Here is a 24,368-nt window from a genome sequence, read left to right as displayed (position 1 = left end):
CAGAACTTTCATCATCTAGGGTAAGCAGTAGGATTGCTTTCCCCTGTGTTTGTATATGACAGAAGCAATGGGGCTGGTTGAATGTTCCTGGACACTGAATCCCAGAGGCATAATGCCACTTCAGTGAAGACCCCAGACTTAAGAAACACCTGTTTGGAAGGTGTAAGGACATGGTAGTGTGGGAGAAAGAACTGTGTGAGAGAAGGTATTCCTTCATACAGCAGGAATGAACTTACATTAGTTTGTAACCTATAGGAGAAAGCTAGTCATTCTGTGAAAATATTAAGTCTTCCATCATGGGTGTACACACACATGACTGTCTTTTGGGCTCACATTCTCATCTTGTTGTGTTTTGTTTTTAATTCTTGCCAGCCAAAATCACGGACTGGAATTAGTAAACCTTACAACGTCAAACAAATCAAAACCACCACTCCCCAGGAAGCAGAGGAAGCCATTCGATGTCTGATGCAAGCAAAAGGAGGTAAAGCAAATTAAAGAACCACTGTCCTAAGAGCTTTGATGGCAGCTGTTTTTATGCCTTGCATCATACTTCCATAACTGTGGCAAGTATTTCTCACAGACGTTTTGTCAAATTTGATTACTGCTGTATATCTTTTCCTGTACAGTGGTGACCTTCAAAACCCATTCTGTTTGCATGATAATAACACTTGTCTTTGTTTCTAAGATGCCTTGTGTTAGATAAAACATCTGCTTTGAAAGGGCTCTTTTTCATCTCTTACATTTGATCAGGAATGATGAGGTTATAAAAATTGTAATGGGCTAAGTGAAAATAGTTCCTACAATTGAAATGGAATGTTTAGCCATTAGTAGGTTCCATGGTGTTTTGTATACAAATGGAGGAACAGAATAATTTGGCTTCTGCAGAGGCAGACCCTTGGCCCAGCTAGCCTGTTACTGCCAGCTTCATTCACTGACATCATCTCTCCAGAGTTTCAGAGGAGTTCCTCAGTTCAGCTTGAAGATGTAAGGAATTGAAATGTGTGGATGGGGGCTTTTAACCATATGGAATATGAGCTCTATCTCAAACAATCAAAGGAAGAACTTTTCAATATGAACAACCTTTGTCCAGACTTGTTTTATAGAAAGTGATCAAGGCTTGCTTATAGCAAGTTTAATAAAGTTCTTCAATTCAGCCAAAGCTGGTTAGTTATAAGCAATGAATAAAAATTTTGAATACAGCACAGTTCAGGAAATGGTATTCCAATTTACCTGGCCTATAGATTGTCATCTTTTGCATTTCAGTGACACCAGAGGAAGCTGTGGCACCTATTCAAAGAACTCAAAGTGTCACAAAACCTGAAACCTTCCCCAGTGTTTCAAAGCAAGCACCGCTTCACAGCCTGCCACCCGTTCTGACACTCGTACCTCAGCGTCCTCCACCCAAAGTTCCAGCTAATAAGAAACTGGTACCCTTGCAAAGAATAGGAGGGAAGTCTGGATGTGCAAGTGCTGGGGTAGGATCTATATATCAGTTTATATTGCTCATGCTTAAAATGGGTATTAAACTCTTTGCATTCAGGTTTTGCAGGTTGCTTATTGAATGGCTTATGTCTACAGAACCAGGAGGGGAAACTTCCTCTGCAGCTGCTTCCTGACCCCATACATCCTCCAGACTTGGCCCACAGGCCTGAAGATGCACTGGAGTAGGCTTTTGCAGGGCCGGCTCTAGGTATTTGGCTACCCTAGGCGATAAATATTTTGGCATCCCCCTGTAGCCCCTCAAAACATAGGATAAAATATAGGACACACTGTAGAATGTTCAAGAAAAATGGAGGACACGACCAACTAAAAGCCAAAATATAAATTGATGTGTCTCAGTCTTGCTGAAAATGGAGGACATTCTGACATTCTTCCTGGATAGAAGGTTGGGATGTAGCTTTGTGTGGATTTGTGTTGGACTAGGACTCTGGAGACCAGGGTTCGCTTCCCTGCCTTTTGGGTGTCCTCAAGCAAGTCACACTCTCTCAGTTTCCTCAGCGGAAAGCCATGGCAAATCTCCTCTGAACAAATCTTGCCAAGCAAACCGCAGGATAGGTTTGCTTTAGGGTCTCCATAAGGTGGAAAACAACTTGAAGGTAGACAACAATAAATAAGAACTGAGCACTATACCTTTCAATGCAGTGGAGAGTCCAGCATGGTTTAGTGGCCTGAGTATTGGACTAGAACTATGGAGACCAGGATTCAAATCCCAGCTCTGCCAAGGAAACTCACTGGGTGACTTTGGGCAAGTCACACTCTCTCAGCCTCTCAGGGAAAGGTAAAGGCAACCCCCCCCCCCCCCCCGAAGAAAGTTGCCAAGGAAACTCTTTGGGGTCGCCATAATAATAATAATTATTATTAACCTTTATTTATGAAGCGCTGTAAATTTACACAGCGCTGTACATAAGTTGGAAAGGAGTTGAAGGCACACAATATCAACAGCAACAACAACAGAAGAGGAGGAAGAGGAAGGGGGGAGGAAAAAGGAGGAGGAGGAGGAAGAGAATAAGAAGAAGAGGAAGAGAAAGAAGAAAAGGAGGAGAAAGAAGAAAGAAGATAAAGAGGAGGAGGAGGAAGAGGAGGAAGAGAAATAAGAAGGGCCCAGCTGGCCAGCAACAAACCCCAACTCCCAGGACTTGGGGTAGGGGAGCGCGCGCACGTGTGTCAGAGAGAGAGAGACTTAGGCTGCATCCACAGCCTAAGAAATAACCCGGTTTGGCACCGCTTTCACTCTTTGTCTTACTCAAGGCTATGGAATTCTGGGAGTTGGAGTATGTTGTGGGGCCCAGGCCCACAACAAACTCCAACTTTCAGGAGGAGTGCGCACGCGCATGCACATTAAGAAACTGAGGCTGCATCTGCACTGGAGAAATCATCTGGTTTGGCAGTGCTTTTAAGCATCCTGGCTCAAGGCTATGGCATTCTGGGAGTTGCCATTTGTTGTGGGCCCAACTCCCAGAATTCAATAGCCTAGAGCCAAGAAAGAGTGAAAGCGGTGCCAAACCGGGTTATCTCTCCAGCATGGGTGCAGACAGGAAGGCCCACCAAGAGGGAGGAGGGGAGGAAGAAGAGGACTGCTCCAACAAGCAGCTCCGCCTCCCTGCTCCCGCAAGCAGCGCCAGACAGCCAACTCTGGCACCAGGGGATCATTCTGCCCGGCTCTGGACACACACACACACACACACACACACACACACACATACTCTGGCCTTGCCAGCTCCCTTGCCACCCACTGCCCCAGCACCCCCTACTGTTTGCTGCCCCTAGGCGACTGCCTAGCTCGCCTATATGGGCGGGCCGGCCCTGGGCTTTTGGGCAATGCCAGGGGCTGCAGAGGGGAGGAAACTTTCACCAGATGTTGGATAAGATCCAACATGTGCACATAGTTCTGCACACAGTTCCTCTTACTACCCAGCAGCTGACAAGCCTCAGGAGTTACCCACCTACTCTCTCTTACTGGTGGGGGACAGAAGGAGGGGTGTGTGATTCAGAGTGCACCTACCTTTTCCTTCCACCAGGAACTCAACACAACCAAATCTTCATGGTCTGAGCTGCCTCCCCTCCCATTCTATGTGATAAGAAGCAGCAGCAACAGCCTCTCCCAGGACTTGACACTGCCAGGCGTGTGAGGTTTCTGGATGGTATGCAAGGACAAAAGAATAGTCTCAGCTCCCCATCTAGAAAAATAACTTACATGATTTCTTCTCACTTCCTTAGGGAGATGGGATAAGGAACGTTTAATCTAGCCTAATTGTCCCTAGCCAAAAGGTGGATGCAGAAGGTGAGCTCTGATGCCACAACTGGAAGAATTAATCTAGCAGTAAATGCATAGTCTCCTTGCAGAGTTTATGCCAATTATAGGAAGAAATCAAGCCTTTCAGATTGTAGCCAACTGCTGCTGTACTATGTGAGCTGGATATCTGCCTACAGCTCTTTTCTTTTTAGCCAGAGCTGAGCTGTACCCTTGTCCCCCACCTGGAGATGATCGATGAAAACTAAGGAGGCTGAGGCTGGAGCAGATTAAACTTTGCTCTCAAGAAGCAAGGAATCACAAAGTACTGTCCAGAAAAGGGACTTGTGCACATGGAAGCCAACAACTCTGCTCCCTTTGCAGCCCTGTCTCAGTCCCTTCCCCTCCTGATGAAGATGACAAAAAAAAAAAAAAAGGGGGGGGGGGTTGAAGCATTTCTGAGAGGAGACTGGACTGCTCCCAGCAAGAAAGGAGGGGAGGACAAGGAAGAGAGGAGCTTCACTCTGCTGTGGCTCAGCTGCTCATTCTGTCTCCTCCACACAGAGAAGCCATGTGACAGGCAACGCCCAGCCAGCCAGCCAGGCTTTGCCATGGCTCCTATCATGTGGCTGCTCCACTATAGGAAGGAAGTGAATGGAGCAGCTTTCAAACCTTTTCAGACACTGTGAGGATATCACAGCCCCTGAGTCCATACAACCCAGATCAAGAACCACTGATGTATTCTACATCAACTACTAGGTGATAAATACAGATTTTGGATGTTTATCCAAGTCTGTTGGCAAGTAAAACCTAATAATAATAATAATAATAATAATAATAATAATAATAATATATGTATTTATATCCCGCCTCTTCCGCTTTGAGGATCGAGGTGGGTAACAGCAAAGTTAATACAATATACAACAATAAAAACAACAAGACCCACAAGACCCCGACCCAACCCTCCCTCCCAACTATAAAATTAAACTGTAAAAGATGGCTAAAAAGTACATAACAATACATCAAAATTAAAAAACAAACCACAAATAAGAAAAATAATAAAAGGAGGGGGATTCAATTGGTTCCGGACATTATCAGTCGGGGAAGGCCTGCCAGAAGAGAAAGGTTTTTGACGCCTTTTTAAAAGCCTCAAGTGAGGATAATTGGCGAATCTCTTCTGGCAGGTCATTCCAGGTTTTTGGAGCGGTGACAGAGAAGGACCTCCGGGAGGTCACCGCCAGTCTGGTCTTTCTAGATTGTAAGAGGTTTTTCCCGGAGGATCAGAATGTATGGGAAGGATTGTCTGGGAGGAGCTGTTCCTTCAAGTAGACTGGACCCAGGCCATGTAGGGCTTTATAGGTGATAACCAACACCTTGTACTGTGCCCAGAAGCTGATAGGCAGCCAATGTAGTGATTTTAAAATAGGTGTAATATGGCTGAACTTGGATTTTCCAGCGATCAGTCTGGCTGCCATGTTTTGTATCAATTGGAGATTCCGGACGTGGCACAAAGGTTGCCCCATGTAGAGCGCATTGCAGAAATCAAGGCGAGAGGTTACTAGAGCATGTGCAACCGTTTCTAGATCCCGTTGCTCCAGGTAGGGACGCAACTGGCGTATCAGCCAAAGCTGATAACAGGCACTCCTGGCTGTCGCATCAATCTGAGAAGACAGTTGAAATGACGAATCCAGGAGCACCCCCAAGCTGCGGACTCAGTCTTTCAGGGGAAGTATGACCCCATCTAGAACTGGCGAACTTATCTCCATACCCAGATTGGGGTTAACTAGCACGAGTACTTCCGTTTTATTTGGATTCAGCTTAAGTCTATTTTCCCTCATCCAATCCATTACCAACTTCAGGCAGTCATTCAGGGGGGAGATGCCCTCCTTGGTTGCTGAAACAGTCCGAGACATAGAGAAATAAATTTGGGCGTCATCAGCGTACTGCTAACACCCCGCCCCATGTCTCCAGATGATCTCACCCAGCGGCTTCATGTCAATGTTAAACAGCATGGGGGATAGAATGGTGCCCTGAGGCTCTCTCATAGACATATAAGGGAAAACATCTTAGCAAGTACACTTCATACTACAGTTAATTTTCTATAGCAGTGAGGGTTTTTTAAAAATAAAAAGCAAGAGTAAAAATGGTATTTCTCCCTGCCAATTTGAAAAGGTACAATCCATGCTACCATCTCAGGGTAGTGCCATTTCATTTTAATGACATATGCAAGAAACCTTGTATTTGGAAGTGTTATGGGGGGGGGCAGGAGGGGGGGGGGAAGATATTGGAATGGGCACTCACATTAACAGACTGATCTCTGAACAAGAGAAATCCTGGTGGTATTTTCCCTTCCCAATACAAAGATCTTCCAAATCCATTATGAAGATGAAAAGCTGATAGTCTTACCCATATTAAAATTGCATGGTAGAGTCTCAGCTTAAAAAGCCATGCTTGATAGAAAGAAAAGGAAGATGACAAAATATTGGAAATTAGCACTTCCCCTCTCCAGATACTTTTCAAGGAATCCTCTTGAAAACTAGAAATCTGACCTAGTTTGTCAGCTGCATCCCCCACCTGAGTCTAGATTCATGCTTCTCCATAGGCAGCTGGGAGGCATTTACTGGCTGGGATGGGGGAGGTGACCACCCAGTACCTGCCTGGAGTTCAGTAGGTGAGGGGACTGAAATGAGTTTGCTGCAGATCAGAAAGGGAGAGTTCATTTCTCTTCCCCTGCTGTAGAACTCCAGCTGTGTGTTGTCTGGTCATCTCCCATGCTTCTCCTCCAGCATGCCCAGGGCTTGACAGCTACTCATGGTGGGGAGAAGTACAAATGTATACATGCTTTGACAAAAGATTTCAAACTGCATGCCTGTGCCCGATTAGGGTACATAAGGTCCAATTGGACACAGTGAGGCTTACCTCTGAATAAGCATCCATACAACTATGCCATTTGTTTTACAAAGTGGCTCCTGGTTATAGTCTGATGCTTCGTTATGCAGACATTTAAGTCCCATTACACTCAGTGGGGCCTACTTCCGATGAAAGAGCACTTGCAGTTGCAAGTTTAAATCATTTGCACATGCTTTTAAAATCATTGAATTATAGTGTTGGAAAGCACTTCTGAATACATTCTGCCTAGAAAACCTCATGATATTTTCACCTTAGTGCAAGTCAGAAATGAAACAAATAACATTTGTTCCAGTCTATTTGTCATGAACCTCTGGGACTAGTCACAACTTTTTAAACCCAGACCAGGGCAGAAGGTATCCCCCCCTCCCAGAAGTTTCCCTTACAGGCAGGGATAAACTCCAACATCTGTGTCATTTTATTGGGCCCCATTGACACTACCCAGTATATAGCACTACAATTCCACTATAAATGCTACATTCTATGGAATGCGAGGGTTTTGTATTTTGGTAAGGCACTAGAACTGAGAATTCAAAATGTCCCTCTCTGCTAATCTATGGGATGTTGCTTTGGCAGCTAAAGTGCAACCATAGTGCTACAATTTATAGCAAATGGACATTTAGTTTCTTGCATACTTCTAGTTGGCCCCACTAGTGATGTACTGAATGGGAATGTGACCTTTGTCATGAGTTTTTTCTCTTACCTTCTTTCCATCATTACATTTTCAGAGTGAACATTTCTACTCCATCACCTTTTTCAGTTATAGGTTTAAGCTGATATTGCACTTTAGTACTATTTTAACAAAAACAACAAAAATGTGCAAGTCAGAATGAGGATACTAGAGGAGGAGCATGAGAGGAGGTGTTGTGTTCATAGCGGGAAACCTTATCTGCTGCTCACTTAACCATACCTCAAGCAGGAGAAACACTGATTAAGCCTCATGATTTTGGGCATGACTGGACATGGGAGCAAGAAGGACCACTACAAGGTGTGAAATTCAGAAACAGAATAGCCTAACATTTGGGACATATTCACCCATCTGGAGAGATCTTAAGCATCGGGTTAATAGAACTGTAATTGACTGATCACTATCAACTTCTTTTTACAGCCTCCATCTCCAGAAGAACCATGTGAAGAGTCAACAAGTCACCAGTCCTTTGCACTACCAGAATCTCACCTTGAAGCCAGAGCCATTACTAGTCCAACAAGGGTAGCTCCTGTTCCTAAGCCAAGAACAATTCCCCCTTGCAAAGTCCTTGAGAGGAGGAGGAGGAGGAGCAGTGAAAGGCAGCCAGCTGCACTCTGTCTTTTAGAGGAAAGTTCTCATAGTCCTTCTTCAAATTCCATCTACACTCCAAGAGTTCCACCAAGGAGAAAGAAATCTGCTCCCCCAGATTTTCATCTGCAGGTACTCCAAAGCAATGACAGTCTCTTTCATAAGGGTCTGACATTCAATTCCAACAATAACAACAGTCCATCAGAATATTGTTCTAAAAGTCAAGATTCTGACACACTCCCACTCTCTCCTACTGCTTCTTTTGTTCCTGCAACAGCAGTCACACCTAGCCCAGTCAAGAATGGCTCTAAAGTGTTGAGGCCACACACTTCAGCATTAACTGGCAGCCAACATGTTCCTCCTACTTTGTACATGCACCCGCAGCTTTCAGACAATGATGGCCTTATGAGAAATACCAATCTATTAGACCTAGAGGTTGACTTTGCTGTTTATCAGCCATTAGTGGTCAGTCCCAGCCATGTTCCAGAAGACTTGAAACTTCCCAGTCCAAAAGATTTCAGGCACTGGGTTACATTTGGAGAAGACGGCAATAGTGACACAAGACCTCATGGATCAAATGAACTGCTTCCCATTAAGAAAACCCAGAATGCTTGTGAAGACACAAGCTCTGTTTTAAATTTATGAGCATATTTTCTTGCTTTTTCAATGGAAGAGCAGTAACATTATGATGATGATAAGAATGATAATAACAAAACAAGATTCTTTAAAACAATTTGGTTTACTGTGAGATAAGATGCAAGCAAATGTGTTATGGTACTTCACACTCCCCTTATGGTGATTCAACTCCTGTGCTAAAATCAGTGGCTGTACTGGTACTGCTATAATTACTCCTCATTTGCACTTTGCTCAATTTCTTTTCATGAAAAACAGGATCTTGTCTTAAAACCACATCTTCTGCAAAATAACTCTATTAAACTTGCTGAGATTTAATTGTGGTAAACATGCTTTAGATCAACTTGCACATCCCAGAACTCTCTGCCCTTTCCTTTTTATGCTTCTTCACATCTGTGAGGTTTGGGAAGGAGTTTTAAACAGATGGGCTCAGTCCAGCAAGCTCTCTGCAGTGCATCAATTCCTGCATGGGAGGACATTTTCTGATTGCATCAGGGATTCAAGCATATAATAATTTGAAGGTGGTGGACATAAAAGTAATTACTCACATATATTCTTAGGCTGCTTTACACAAGTGCAGCAACCAAGGATGGTGAGGACTGAGGATTGCTATCCTTGTTGAAGGCCTGAGTAGCAACAGCACTAATGGACAGAAAATTGTATTTCAGAAAATGAGAACCTCACTTACATGATAGCAAAATAACATAGCCTCTGAGCCATGTGGTCACAGCTCCATCCCTACTTTGAATTTCATCCTGAGTGGTGAATGCCAAGGAATTACTCCTACATAGCTCTCAATAAGTCAGTTTGTTGCTGAATTTTGTTGTAGCCACTGACCCAGGTTCTGTATGGGTCAGTAGGATCAAGACTGGTTGCTATAGAACAAAGTAGGGAACTATGGATGACTCTCTCTCTCTCTCGTGTGTGTGTGTGTGCCTTCAAGTCATTTCCAACTTATGGCAACCCTAAGGCTACCCTACTATGAAATTTTCTGGGCCAGATTGTTTAGAGGTTTGCCATTGCCTTCCCTTGAGGCTGATCTCATGATCTAGCTGGAAATCGAAACGTGGTCTCCAGAGTTGTAGCCCAACACCCAAACTACTATGCCATGGGAAGCTAGGGGGCTGTACTGGCCCCCTAGAACTGGGGGGGGGGGAGGCACACATGTTCAAGCAAACAAACAAAGTTTTACCCCCAAATTCCTCTAGAGGGTGTAGGGACATTTTTATCGCATTTTATCATGTTCCCAGAAAGGCCCCTCCTGGACCTAAATTGGCCTAGGACCCTACAAAATGTGGTGGAAACATGCCAACATCCTCTAGTGGCATTTTGGGACAAAAACCCCCTGGGGACCACAAAAACAGCCAAGGGGGACATAGTCTGCTCCTGGGCTGCACTTTGCCCATCCCTGCCATAGAAGAAAAGAGACACATGGATGTACATAGAAAATGTCACACAGAGATGTTTAAGAGGCCTCTATGACAAAGGCTGACTAGCTTTGACCCTTTGGGGCTAAACCGAAAATTAAACTCACTCAGGCTAGGATCAGTGGGACTGTATTGGAGAAAATGTAGTGTGAGCATGAAAGAGAAAAGGATGTAAGAAAGAAGCATGGAATAGTTTACCTGGGAATCTCATGAAGTTATCCAGTCTTGTTTCTGAGCAAGACTGGCAATTTATTAGTGGCAAGGCTCCATTACTTTTACTAAATAAATAATGGAATTAATTTAATTGGTTTTAAATAATGCATATATGGGGTCTGTATAATGTACTTGGGAGTCTTTGTTTTGAATTGAGTCTCTCTATAATACTATTAAACTTTTTTTTAAGAAATCGGACTTGTTCTACAGATTTTTTCTGAAGTCCAGTGGCTAAATGTGTAGTGAGCTTCTCGCTTACTTTAGATACTAAAAAAGATGAAGGTGAACTGGTGTGTGTGTCTCAGGTATGTACTTGTATGTATATCATATCCTGCTATGTGTCTCATTAATCAACACAGATTTAGAACTATAAAAACCTAGAGAGCCCTAACTGCATTTTATGCACTAGTCATTGTTGGATGATACCTAAAGCCCATCTAGTCTACTTTTTAACAGGCTAGCCAGGTAGTTCTGGGATACACATAAGCAGGGCATAAAGATAAAAAATATTATTTTTGATCTGAATTAAGAAAATGCAGTCTGGCTGAGATGCTGTTGATTGGCATGACTATGCTGGCACAGGTGATGGGAGTTCAATGGCTGCAGTTTCAAAGGTATGGAGTAAGACAGAGGAAGAAAGCCATTGTGGTTAGGCAAACGTTATCCTGCTGGCTCCCAAAAAAAAGCTCTCCCCTCCATCATCCCACTGCCACTGTTCACCCCTGCAAAAAGTACACTTTTCAGACATATCATTATGCTGGCATATTGCACCAACAAGATTGCAATTTTTAAATAAGATTTGTATCAACTCTGCATTGAGGCTCCCAGCCTTTCCAAACAGATGACTAACAAAATCGACAGTACCAGCCAAGTGTCAGCCAGCTGATCCCAAAGAACAGGCTCTTTGTTTGTTGCTATTGTGTGCCTTCAGGTTGTTTCCAATTTACAGCACCCCTAAGGTGAGCCTATCTTGGGATTTTCTTGGTAAGATTTGTTAAGAAGAGAGTTGCCCTTTCCTTTCTGAGGCCGAGAATATATAACTTGCCCAAGGTCACCTAGGGGGGGTGATTTCCATAGATTTGAACCCTTGTCTCCCAGAGTCCTTGTCAAAGCACTACACCATGTTGGCTCTCAGCCTTCTTCTCCATAGGTATATTTCTGGACTAGGGCTTTGTATAAAAATGGCAAGGCATTTAGCTAGTCTCATGCCCCACATTTTCATCTATTCTTTTCATTCTTGCCACTTCACAAAACTCAAGATTTCAAGATGCTGAATTATCTCTTCAGTATCACTGTAGTGTGGGTGCATTTGTATGGAGATTTTCCCTACCTTCTGCACAATCAAAACACTAACTGCTACCATCTAATAAACCAAAAGTGTCATTAGATATTTATGGCTGCATCAAAACATAAAATTGAATGCCTATTGGAAAAAAAAGGGAGCATGGCTTATTGTTAATCCCTATATTCTTTGCAACAAAAGATAATTAACAGCTTTGTGGCAGCTCATTTACATGACAATAAAAGCATTAAAGAAAAAAGCCAATTTAAATGAATTGATGCATTGCAAATGAATATTATTTTTATTACTCCACTCAAATAAGTATCTGGCCTTCAGCACTATATCCTATAACTGTCTGACTGGTGAGCTGCCTCATTAAACATACATCTTTTCAGTAGCATCCTTTGTATAATCAACTGTAGTTCATGATAGTCTGAACAAATCAAAGAAGCAACAAGACTAGCCAAGTGCCATACAATAAAAAAAATAGATGTCCCAAGCGGCTTGGCTGTTTTCAAAACATTTTCCTGAGTGGTAATCAGAACTGCATTTTCCAGTCTGAAAAAACCAGGTTGATTTAGACAATTGGCACAACAGATGAGATACACAGTTCATTCAAGCCCCATGTTACTGATTCAGCTTAGGACTAGTTCAGGTATGTGGCTTTGTCCATCCATTATCTACAGCAGTTGGGGGAATCATGTGGACCTCCAGATGTTGCTTAACTGCAAGTCCCCACAGCCTTAAGTAAACATACTCAGTGGTGACAAACACTGGGAGCTACAGTCCAACATCTAGAGGGCTGCAGGAGTCTTACCGCAAATCTATAGCATCACCTACTTTTGTGTGTAGATGAGCTAGCACAAATGAAACAGACAACACTTAAGAGACAGTATTTTTAAAAATATTTGATATATACAATTTTCACACAAAACAATGTACATGTTCGGCTACCTATCATCGATGTTGGGTTAACCACAAAAGGGAGCATTTTAGCTTTAATTTTACAGTTGCTTTTTATGGTCTTGGAAAGTCATTTTTTAAAAAAGACTTGTTACTTAGTACTCTGGTCACTCAAGTGGTTTTTACTTGTCACTGTTACTGAAGTCCTGAAAGTAACTTGCTTGATTGTTGCTAATCATGCCTGTCCTCCCCCACCTACACAGTCAAGGCATAGCAGACCAAGCAGCAGCCACATACGCTGCAAACAAATAGTTTGAGTGAGCGCAGAACACAATCACTCAAACCCTCTTACTTTCCCATCTCCTTTTCTTCTAAATTACTGCTCTCAATTTCATGCTTGAACAGACCTTAGGTATGCAAAGAAACACCTCTTCCTCCTTTTAATCCCACGTTCACCACTCACAGCAACCCTGTCAGTCCAAGTGCATGCCCTGCACCGCTGTATGGAACAGCCAACTTGGCAAGACAGGCAGCCACCTCCATTCCCCATATACTCACAGAGCCTCTCTTCTGGCAGTGGTGGCAGCAAACATTTTCATTTGAGCAAATTAGAGGAAGACAGAAAGGGTAGGCTGACATTTTATTTTATTTTATTTAAAAACCCAACTCAATCCCTCCCCCCCGAGTAGTCAATCACTTCTAGCCATTACGGGGAAAAATACTGCTCCAGCTTGTTACTACAAAAAGTTATAAATTACATGTAACTTCCCCAGCTCTGCCTTTTGGTGCATAAATAAATTGCAAAAGATCAAATATGTTTCTTTTTAAGTCTAAGAAGTACGGTTCATTTTTGTAGCTTCTTGAAGATTAAGTTTTTCTGGCTTTATTTTAAAATTATATATAACCGGTTTGTTATTGGACAAATAGTATTAAAATATAAATTGCATACTACATATTAACAAGGGAAGAAATGCATGCTTTCAACAGCTCCAACAGTTACAAACAATTTCTATAAAGGACAAAACAGTAAGTTGTTACTAACAACCATTTCTTTTTTAACAATAAAAGGCATATTTTTGACATATGGAGAGTGGTTCAATGCAAGTCTCATCCAAGCCATTGTGAAGATAATTTTTTACCAAAGCTTGCTGCAGTGCCCAAATCATGGTTTGCTATTATGAGGAATTGGCGAATCGGTGATAATGATCAGTGCTAATTATGGTTTGTATCATGATTTGTCATGATTCCTAATTGATGGCTCACCGTTATACTTGCTGTTGCTTCACATAGAAAGCATTGCAGCTCAAGATGGGAGTGTTAAGCAAATGGAGTACAGTCAGTCTTTAGCATGCTTTTCCTGATTATCTGGAGCATCCCACAGTTTAGTATAATGTCTGAATTATGTCACTGAGGATCAATCAAAGGAAGAGTTCTATGGCTTCTTAATTAATGCAGACTTTTATGCAAAATAAAACAATATTGCATTTTTTCCCCTTCACACTATACACTGGATCGCCACCACCACTTTTTTCTTTTGCAAATAAATACAAAGAGTATAGTCTAGGGTTGCAGGTTCAGCTGTAACTATACAACTCCCTCCCATTTCAGCAAATACCAATTCTTCATTTATCATTGCAGTATGTATTATGACAACCTGACATTTGCAGTGCAGAAGCATGGATGGTTATAGATTTTACCTTTCTGTGGTAGAACAGATATTTCAGTGCATTTACTGCCTACAGCACACATACCCAGGAAGTATCAGCTTACACTCACCCATCCCCACTCCTGACCAGTATATACAGCTGGCTAAAATGATAACAGGACAAACATAACATGAGTGTTTTGCACACCTGGCTTTTCAATAGTGAGCAGGGAGGCCTCATAAGGGAAAGAGGATTGTAAAAGGAAAAATTTGTATGTTTCCTAGAGGATAGTCAAGGCCCCCAAAGGGAGCTTCCATATTAAGCACCAAAAAAGACTTTTCCCATGTTATATCATTCCAGGAAAGCATACACAACACACAGGAATATACATACAAAGAAAAAAAGTAATGGATTTTCTTTTTGAGATGTATGGCACCAGCATCCATGCATACAGTGGAAACTCACCTTATGCAGGGGATCCGTTCCGCCCCCCCCCCCCCCACATAAGGCGAATTCCGCCTATGCTGGAGCCCCATTCATTTGAATGGGGCTCGTGTGCACAGCAGCACAGGAGCGCGTGGGGCACCACAGGCACACAACCCATTCATCTGAATGGGATGCGGTGCCCCTTGCACCCCACATGCTCCCCGCGGCTTGAGTGCATACGCTCAAAGCCATGTATAATGCGGGTGCACTGTATTTATACCTTCAGTAAATGCCAGACGTCTCCTATTAGGAAACGTTTTTAAAAATTCAGCAGGACAATGATAAAAACATATGCTGCTGCTCCAGCATGCTACCGACATAATCAGAAAAAGAGTTTTTCAGAATTGAAGCAAATACCTAATACAAATAAGCAAAGTTATGCAGTTACTGTTTGCCCAGCTCCCTTGCTAAAGTCTTTTGAATAAACTTTAATGTGTGTTGGTAGAGGAAAGAGTCCTTGTTCTTCGGTTTGCAAATATTCAAGTGGCTAACTTCTACTGGGATGAGTTCTCCTATGCCTAAATCTGAAAGAGAGAGAGAGAAAAGCCAGCAACATTACAATGGGAAAGGCAAGGCATACAGCAAATAGTAACAGCCCTCTGTATGGAGATACATATGGCCATTCGTTATGTACATATGATTATGAGTCTGTCAACAGTTAAGTACAATAAAGCACTATATACAATTATCTCTGGATCAGGACAGCCAAGCACCAATCAGTTTCAAGAGTCTACATGGTGTGTTCAGTTAAGTCTAATCTTTAAAAACAATGCAGGACTACATTTACACCCATGCTCGCACATAAGCCACAGTAAACCATGACTTATATACATAAAGCTTGTAAGACCAATAGTCTTATCATTTAATGTGTAATTTCTGAAGTAGGTGTTTTAAATAAAGATCTCTGTTGTAAAGATTTCACCTGTCAAAAACAAACAAAACAAAACTCTGCATATCCTCATACAGCACCCCATCCGGGATGGCTGCAGATTCTTTTCTACCAGTGACCATAATCCCTGAGAAGAGATTATTACCAAGGGGTGGGAGTGGGGAGATGATTGTTGATTTCCCCCTTCCTCTGCAACCACCAATGCCACCTGCCAACTACTGGGGCAGGATCCCCTAAGCCCTGGCAGCTCTTTGTGAAGGGTGTGTGTTAATAATCAAGATCACAGCCTTTTCCATTTCATTTGGTTCTTCTGAAGGCTCAGAAGTCTTTGGCAGATAGTGTTCTTTGTTCGTAGGAGGCAGAATATGGATCAAACTCAAACTCTGCAAGCTTAAAGACAGTACCAATAATTATAATAATACAATGAGCCCACACCATATGTGGGCTTCATTTTTGTGGCTTTCAGCATACACTGAAGCCACAAGGAGAATCTAGTGAATGGCACTGTGTTCACACACCCCATTTTCAATGGGGTGCGAACATATGCAATTTTCCCCTTACCCGGGGGGGGGGGGTTGTGTGTCAGGAACAGATCTCCATGTAAGGGAGGGGAACACTGTAATAATAATAGGAAGAAGAAGTAGAAGACAGAATCAGAATTACAGAAAATAAAATGAAGTGGGTATTATTGAGAGGGCCAATCAACTACAGGCAGTCTTGGATGAAGCTGATTATCTGGACCCATTTCAAACCGGATTCAGGGTGGGATATGGAGTTGAGACAGCCTTGGTCGCCTTAGTCAATGATCTCTGTCTAGGCATCGACAGAGGAAGTGTAACCCTGATGGTGATCTTAGACCTCTCGGTGGCCTTCGATACCATCGACCATGGTATCCTTCTGGTTCTATAGTGGTTCCGGTCCTACCTCTCAAGCAGATTCCAGATGGTGGCGCTAGGAGACAGTTGCTCTTCTAAAAGAGAGCTAAAATTTGGTCCCCCAGGGCGCCATATTGTCTCCTATGCTGTTTAACATTTACATGAAGCTGCTGGGAGAAATCATCCAGAGACATGGGGCAGGATGTTATCAGTACGCTGATGACACCCAAATATATTTCTCTGACTGCCTTTCCCATTGCAGCTCCGAAGCTATGGAATGACCTGCCGAAGGAGATCCGCGACATTTCTACTCTTACAGCCTTTAAGAAGGCTTTTAATTAATTAATTAATTAATTAATTAATAATAATTTGTTTTATTTATATACCGCTATTCCAAAGATCATAGTGGTGAACAGCAAGTAAGCTTAATTAGCTAGTAAGCTAATTTGCCCCCAACAGTCTGGGTACTCATTTTAGCGACCTCGGAAGGATGCAAGCCTGAGTCGAGCTTGGGCCCTTTTGCTGGTCTTGAACTCGCAACCTTGTGGTTTCGAGTGAATGGCTGCAGTACAGGCATTTAACCACTGCGCCACCAGGGCTCCTGGGCTTTTAAGACGGATCTCTTCCGGCAAGCCTTCCCTACCTAGTTCTGCTCCCCATTTACTGTGACTTACGTCACTCTGTCCACCAATTCTTCTCTTAAATTAATGAGAAGAATTACATTAAATTTAATTGAAATTATATTCTGGCCTCAAAAAGAAGAGCCCTCCCTCCGCCCCAACTGTCATCATCAGACCTAGGAGGGAGTGAAAAAGACAGGCCTGATTTCCATCAGGCCTAACTGTGAATTTACTGTAACTCACGTCGCTCTGTTTTATTTTACTGTATTTTATTTATTTTTGTATTTTATTTTATTCTCTTTATTTTTATTGTTGTAACCCGCCCGGATTCCTTGTGTTTGGGCAGGCTATAAATAAATCATCATCATCATCATCATCATCATCATCATCATCATCATCATCATCATCATCATCGCTACATAGCAAAGACAGGAACATTAAAAGGACCCTAATCTGGTCTTGGAGATCTCTTAATTTACATGTAGATATTTTGGACTGCTACATGTTTATTGTGATCATGAAAATGTTCATATTAATGTGACAATGTTTCAATTGCTAGTAATCTGCAGTGAATAAGAGAAAAGAAAGAACTGGGGGATAGAGTTCTGGTAGTAGGGCTACAAGGATGGATGGGTCCATCTCATTCATCTAAATTACAGATTTTTTTCATAGTACATTTTCTGTTGGCATTTATTTCTGTGTGCTTTTGCCACACAACTCCCACCTCTTCCTACAGCAATTAATTTTAAAGGAGCTATGCTGAAAATGTCAGACCTGAAGATTCTACCGGTACAACATGCAGGCTCAGCATTCTACCAACTCGCGTTGGCAGCATTTCTGCAAAACTCAATACAGGAAGACTCTTATCCTTGACGAATGACAGAAAGTCATCATTCAATGCTTTGAGGGCAGGAGAATCTGGAAGAACAAAAAGAAAGTTAAACTCATACTTCTAATTACCTAAACTGATTTATGTTAAGATTTTAAAAATCCCACTATGTTCATAACATTCCTCCATGGAAAATGTATTCTGGAAAAAGTGGATTTCAGTACAGTAAGGAGTATGCATTGTAGAACTCTACTTTTGGTGGATTAGCCAAGTACATGCAATCAAGTATTTACATTGTGATTTATGCTAGTTGAATGCAGTTTGCAACATCTATTTACTGAGATGTTGTGAATTCTTTCCATTATACATATACAGACTGTTTGGAAATGAAATGACTTAAACAAAGAGAGCCCATTTAGACCACAGTCTGTTCATTCCACAGTCATTGCCTCCCACTCCACTGGAAAGTCTGGGAAGGTAGGAGTAAAGCCTTGGATACATAGGGAAGCATTCTCAGCAAACAGGGGAACATGTAACAATTTATCTGTAATAAAATCTACATAAATTTGTATTGTAGATATCCCCAAGTCTGAATTCACCTTCCGTCTGCTTTATAAATATAATGTACTGGTACCTAAACTATCCCTGGGATTAGGATACCTGAGGGAGTCCCTCTTACCATATGAATCATCCAGCCACTGAGATCTTTGACAGAAATCCTGCTTTGTATCCCAAAAATCCTACAAGTATGCTCAGCTGGGGCTTTTCATCCAGCCTTTCTTACTCTCTCCCAAGGCAGCAGTCTCCCTTTCACAGCCTTCTTCTAAACCCTCCATGGTGGGTAAAGTGTAGCCCTTCAGATGTTGGGAGCTGCAGCTCCAATGTTACAGGTAATGTTGTTTGGCTCACCTGGGAGCTGCAGTCCATCATCACACAAAGGGCTGTCCTTTGCCTGATCCAGGCTCAGTGCTTAGCATCATTTTTAGAAAGAATCTTGGATCAGAAGTAGCTGTCTCCTCATCAAAGTTCTATAGCTGTTAGTTTTGTTGTACATTTGTTGCAATTATTTAAATGGCTTTTATTTACAGTTAGATGTCTTGTCCTCGGTTGCAAAAAAGAGGCATATGTGAAGTCGAAGGCTTTCATGGCCGGCATCCATGGTTTTTTGTGGGTTTTTCGGGCTATGTGGCCATGTTCTAGAAAAGAGGCATATGTCCAAGCCTGACTTCACTTTCCTTCTGCTTTCCATCTCAATCGCTCTTTCATTCATTTAACATACAGCACTAAATGTAAGCTTTGTTATCTTGTATCTTGCAAGAATGGAAATTGGAATGTGGTGATTTCTGGTGTGGAGGTCAATTCCAGGAGGTGTGCTATGGGGGACTCTATATTTCAAAACTAGCTAAAAAATCCACAAAGTATGCACACAGACATGGACAAACACAATTAAATCACTATGAATCAGGCATACCTTGGCTGAGTTCTTTAACCTCCACAGAAGGAAAGAGCAGAAATCTAGCATTTATTGAGTATTCTGCCAAGCGGGAGCCATGATGGGGAACACTATAAAATACAATCCCTCGAGTATTGTTTACAATGGAATTCAGTCCAGGGTCCAGGGACGCATCCAACAGCATCTTCTTGACTAGAAGACCTGAAAACAAATATATTTGTGAAATTGGAACAGCTGTATGTCTCGGGCAGAGATGGGGCCCTGCCCATGGTCCCCTCCTCACTTCTACATTGAATTCCATTTTGCAAGGTGACTTTTCTGCTCACCCTTTGTCCAAAGCCTTCACACAACCAAGAAAAACACTGGTACACTTTAAATAGATCTCTGGCTCTTACATTTCTCAGGAGAGCTAAAAAGTGTAGATCTTAGTCCTTACTTATGTTTGTTCAGGCGAGGCTGAAAGGCAAGCGCCTCATGAAAGGTGAGGGAGGGCATTATATGCCAACCTATGAAACCATAAACAGGTCAACAGGTTTGCCAAAGGCTCCATGGCATATTGAGATAGGATGGCAGCTTCAATACCCTTGATACACTCCTTGTTAGCCAAGAGAAATAAGACAACTAGTTGGTTACTGCTTGCACACACAAAAAAAACCCTCTTCAGTAACATAGTATTTCAGAGGATGTATCTGTGATGGATATTTGCTCCCTGAGACACTGGTGTCTGGGCTTCCTGTCTAGGATGGCACCCACAATTCTTGAAAGAAACTGGAATGACCTCAGAGAATTGGAGGGAGGAACATCTGCCCCACTTAGCATGTTCTTTATGACTTACAAAGGGCATTCAGTTCACCTCAATTGACATGGCAGTCTACACACACAATACATGCAATGCCTGTATTTTTATATAACTGTATATTACAGTACTTTTAGCTAAATTATTTTAATTGTTTTTAAAAAATTATTATAAAACAATTTTATCTGTGAACTTTCTGAGGTCCCTTTCTGGGAGAAAGGCTGCACAGAAACAAACAAACAAACAAAAATGTCATGGCTTCTGTCATTGCCTTGCATATAGAATGGCAGATAAGGTTTCTGGGGTCAGCCTTCCTTCCCTTCCCTCTATTTAAATTTTTAAAAGGGCAGAATCCAACAGTTCCTAAACATCTTGTTTCTAAACATGTGATTTCAGTATTCCCAAAACTCCTTTGGAACCTCATTAAATGCTATGATTGAGATCTCAGCTTCAAAAATATTCTGGGGAAAAGATTAGTCACATATCAAATGACAGCAGCAAAATCTGTCAATGAACCAAAACAGTTTGTAGTTTTTAAGAGCCAGCTGCTATACTATACTGTTAGAAGGCAAGGTCAAACCTTGTAGTTCCCCAAATCCATAAACCTGGCTTTTCTTTTTGGAGTCCTGAGGCTACATTGATAAAAGGCACACCCCCCCAAACATACTGTATGTTTTATATATGAAAAACTAATTTTGCCGTTGAAACCATAGAATTTAAATTTCTAATGTAAAAATGGTAAAGAATTTGGATATTTGATACCTAAGCATCACTTCTTCAACCAAATACTACTATTACTATACTTTATTACAGTCAAAGACCAGCATAAACAGTTGAAATAAACAAACCAGCAAAAAACGTTGCTATACTAGGTCCCACAATTTTTGAGTTGTCTCTCTCTGTCTCTCATTGACTTCATTCTTCCCTTACCTTCAAAATACCCACCTTTTTTCCCTTGAAAAATAAATCTTAACCTTTTGCTGTGATGACACTGGTGATGACATTTCTATATCCCAACAAGGCGCAGTGGGATTAATGCCTTTCCTTAACCCACCCCCATACATGCTATTGCTATCTCATGGAGACGTAAATGAGAGGAAGCAACAGGCTGGCACCTGCAGCAGTATCACAATTTGAGGAGGCCAAGTGGTAGTGAGTACTGACAGGGACCTAGCTGGTGATTGGGTATCCAGGGCAGACTACCCAAGGGCCCCCAAAATCCTAAAAGTGGGGTCTGCTATCACAACTATTCATGATTACACATCAGAATGTCAAATTTAAATTCCACCAGTGGCACAGTGAACATTTGAGACATCCTCTGTATCAATTCACATTTGTGAAGTAGGTCTGTGCCCTCACAATAATACTGTGCACCCTTATGATACCATAAGGGCAGTTAGTTTTTTTTACTGCGTCAGACAGAACCAGACTGAACCACTCTTATACCCAAGTCACATTGCTGAAATGCTTGAAATCATGGAATAAAGTCTTTTTAAAAATAATAATAATAAAGGATTCTTAGGACTTGCCTCCCATGCTGTGCGATAGCCAGACGAGTGGTCTGTCTCCAATGCCAGCAGTTCTCAGTTTCTTGAGAAGGTCAGTACTTCTGTAGGCCAGAGACTCTCTGAAGAGTAAAAAGAGAGAGGCAAACAGCAAATTGAGTCAGATAGTGTGCCCTGGGGAACTCTGGGTTTCTGGGAAGTTTATCAGGAGTTGCTCATCAACTGGTAGACAGGCTTCACTGTAACACAACTTGCACATCACAATCTATCTTCTTTAACAGTGTGCAGTCATGAGAGAAGTGTTAGATGTGTTCTAGGTCAAGCCTTCCTCTCAAGCAGGATAACCTTAAGGCGCAGCTGGCTGGGCCAATATTCCACATGAACTTTATAAAATAAAACATATCCCAGAATCCTCTGCCATGCACTGCAGTTCTGAGATATATGTACAAGGTTATTTAACAGATTATATGAAGTAGAAAGGCAGAATGTCTAAGACGTATTTTGATAAACAAAAATAAATACAATGCCTTCCACTTGGGTTGTATACACTTGCAGCAGGCAACTGTTTCATATCCATTTTAAGCACCATGGATACGAGAGAGATTTTAGGTGCAACCCTGTATGCAGTCAAGATATTTAATTCCCACTTAAATCAGTAGGATTCAAGCAACCTAGATGCTTGCAAGACTGCAACCAGAGCTGGCCCATATTCAAAGGTTCTTTTTAGTTGCCAGAGCTTCAGGAGATCAATGGGGATTTGTTCCTTCTGAAAAGCCAAAGCAAAAGCGCATGTGAGATTCTACAATTCCTTAGGACTTCTAAATATTGTCTCATGGGTCATTATAAATTCAATCTCAAAAACCAGCATGGCTAAAAATAGTCCTAGAAACTTCCCAGAAGTACTAAAGACCTTAGTCTTAAGGACATGAAAGATTCCACAGATTTCAGTCTATTACATTGCAACTGTTTGCCCTAAGTTACTTGTTTCACAGTACTGCTAGTTTTTAGTTATTCCGATCCTGTTTTGCAGTGCTGTGCTATTTTAGACCATCTCACAGAAGTAGACCAAGTAAATCCATAATGACTGGGGAGCCTCCTTTATTTGTTTCAACTGTCCCACAAAGAACTGGGACACAGATACTTTGCTTAACAGCAATGTTGGATTTTATTTATAACTAAGGACACTAGTCATAAAAAATTATTGAGTTGTGTTTATTTCTAGCCCTTCTTTCAATGAAATAATTTACAGTGAGGTGGGGGGAGTAGAACAGGACCTGTGACTCAAAAGTATCTCAGTGGACAAGATTCAGATTTGTATTTAATTTCTTTCTACAAACAAGAGTCTGTTGGTTCTTCTGCTACAAGCAATCAACCTTCTAAGAACAAGAATATAAGAGATGTAGATGAAAACCACAAATCAGGTCCCAGGTTGTTTGAAGTGTTCTAAAACTTTTATTCATGCAAACACCTGAGACTCAAATCCTGTAGTCACCTCTGCAAGTGAAAAAAATAAAATAAAATACACATTTGCTCTGAACTAGAGATCATTTTTTAAAAAATGGTACAGAGAGACTAGAATCATAGAGTTGGAAGAGACTGCAAGGGCCATCCAGTCCAAAACTAAGAGTGACCAGAGAGAAGTGTTATCTTCTCAACTACCACTTCATCTTACAAACAGAAAGACTAAGGCTTGTCATGGAATCTCCAATTATAGAAGACTTCAGGGAACAGGACTACAAAAGACCTCTGTGTGTCGGCTTAAAGAGCTTCACTGCTGAAACAGACAGTTTCACATTAAACATGGCAAAGATATGACTTTGTTCTAAGGCTGGCCCTGACCAACTTTCTTAAGCCTCACTTAAAATGCAAGTAGAAACAGCAGGCTTGGTCATTCATTTTGGTTCGACACAAAATTGAATTCATGATGCTTATAAAGTATTATTTTGTAAACATTTATTTTCCATAGTTTCTAAAATATACATGATTCATTACAAATCAAAAAGTAAATCACCATGTCCTTCTCTGATTAATCAAGCTGTGTTCCTCTCTTTGCCATATCTGTATTGGGAGTTAGTCTAGCTGAAGCCTAAAGACTTCTGGATGCACTTTTGACTTTTTCTTTCTTTCCTCATCCTCTGATTTTTGTACCATTTAGCTTGATGAAGAGTTCTACAGAATTCAAAAGCTTACACATTTTGGTGACATTGTGGTCAGTCCCCCCCAAAAAAGTTTTTAAATTCTTAATGTGTTTTTGTTTCTGACTTCATTTGTTACCTGTAGCTCTCCACAGGACATTTCGCTTTCCAGTCACTCAGGTGGGTGTCATATTCCACAGATATAATTCTAAGTGATGGGCAGTCAGATGCTAACCATGTCTAAATTTAGAATACATGAAATCAAGACAGAAAATTCACAGAAGTGTATGCATTTCAGGCATTCATATCAACAAAAAGTGAATCAAAACAATAAATTGTTACTACTGAAAACATCAAATGTTTTCAAAGTGAAAATACGTGTTGGCTGGGAGTAGCTTTAACACACTTAGAAGTATGTGTCATTTGAATAAAGTTTTTTTGTTTGCTAAAATTTATTTATTCTATGTTAACATAAGACCCTCACTTCCATTAGTGGTTTGAGTGTGGACTAGGACTCCGGCAGAGCAGGGGCCCTTTCACACTATAGTATTATAGCACTATGATTCCATTTTAACTACCACAGACCTATTCTTCAAGATTCTTCCTCATATTCCTGCCTTCTGCACTGCAAATTCTTGTTCCTGGATCTAACCTGGTCAAGAGTTACATCTATACTTATACAGTAACAACTCCTCCATGTAGTTACTTGGTTAATCATTCTTATGGCAGGTAGCTAAGAAGAAGCCAACTGAGTCTCTCTCTC

General features: G+C 41.6%; 2 protein-coding genes across 2 annotated transcripts in view; one reads left to right on the top strand and one right to left on the bottom strand.

Moving 5' to 3' along the window:
- Positions 1 to 11,009, top strand: part of SYNJ2 (synaptojanin 2) — a 96,954-nt gene extending 85,945 nt beyond the window's left edge. The window contains 3 exon segments of the mRNA XM_042480414.1: positions 373 to 481; positions 1,264 to 1,475; positions 7,746 to 11,009. Coding sequence (XP_042336348.1) covers positions 373 to 481; positions 1,264 to 1,475; positions 7,746 to 8,558 — 1,134 coding nt within the window. The 3' untranslated portion in view covers positions 8,559 to 11,009.
- Positions 11,010 to 12,999: 1,990 nt separating this feature from the next.
- The window catches only part of SERAC1 (serine active site containing 1), a 36,221-nt gene continuing 24,852 nt past the window's right edge, over positions 13,000 to 24,368 (bottom strand). Inside the window, 5 exon segments of the mRNA XM_042480534.1 lie at positions 13,000 to 15,027; positions 17,662 to 17,805; positions 19,188 to 19,370; positions 21,495 to 21,592; positions 23,745 to 23,845. Of these exon segments, the coding sequence (XP_042336468.1) occupies positions 14,888 to 15,027; positions 17,662 to 17,805; positions 19,188 to 19,370; positions 21,495 to 21,592; positions 23,745 to 23,845 (666 nt within the window). The 3' untranslated portion in view covers positions 13,000 to 14,887.

Source organism: Sceloporus undulatus, chromosome 1 (genome assembly GCF_019175285.1).
Source record: "Sceloporus undulatus isolate JIND9_A2432 ecotype Alabama chromosome 1, SceUnd_v1.1, whole genome shotgun sequence".
In the NCBI taxonomy this organism is placed as follows: domain Eukaryota; kingdom Metazoa; phylum Chordata; class Lepidosauria; order Squamata; family Phrynosomatidae; genus Sceloporus; species Sceloporus undulatus.
The sequence above is the reverse complement of the archived record's forward strand: the minus strand, read 5'-3'. Positions and strand labels throughout refer to the sequence as shown.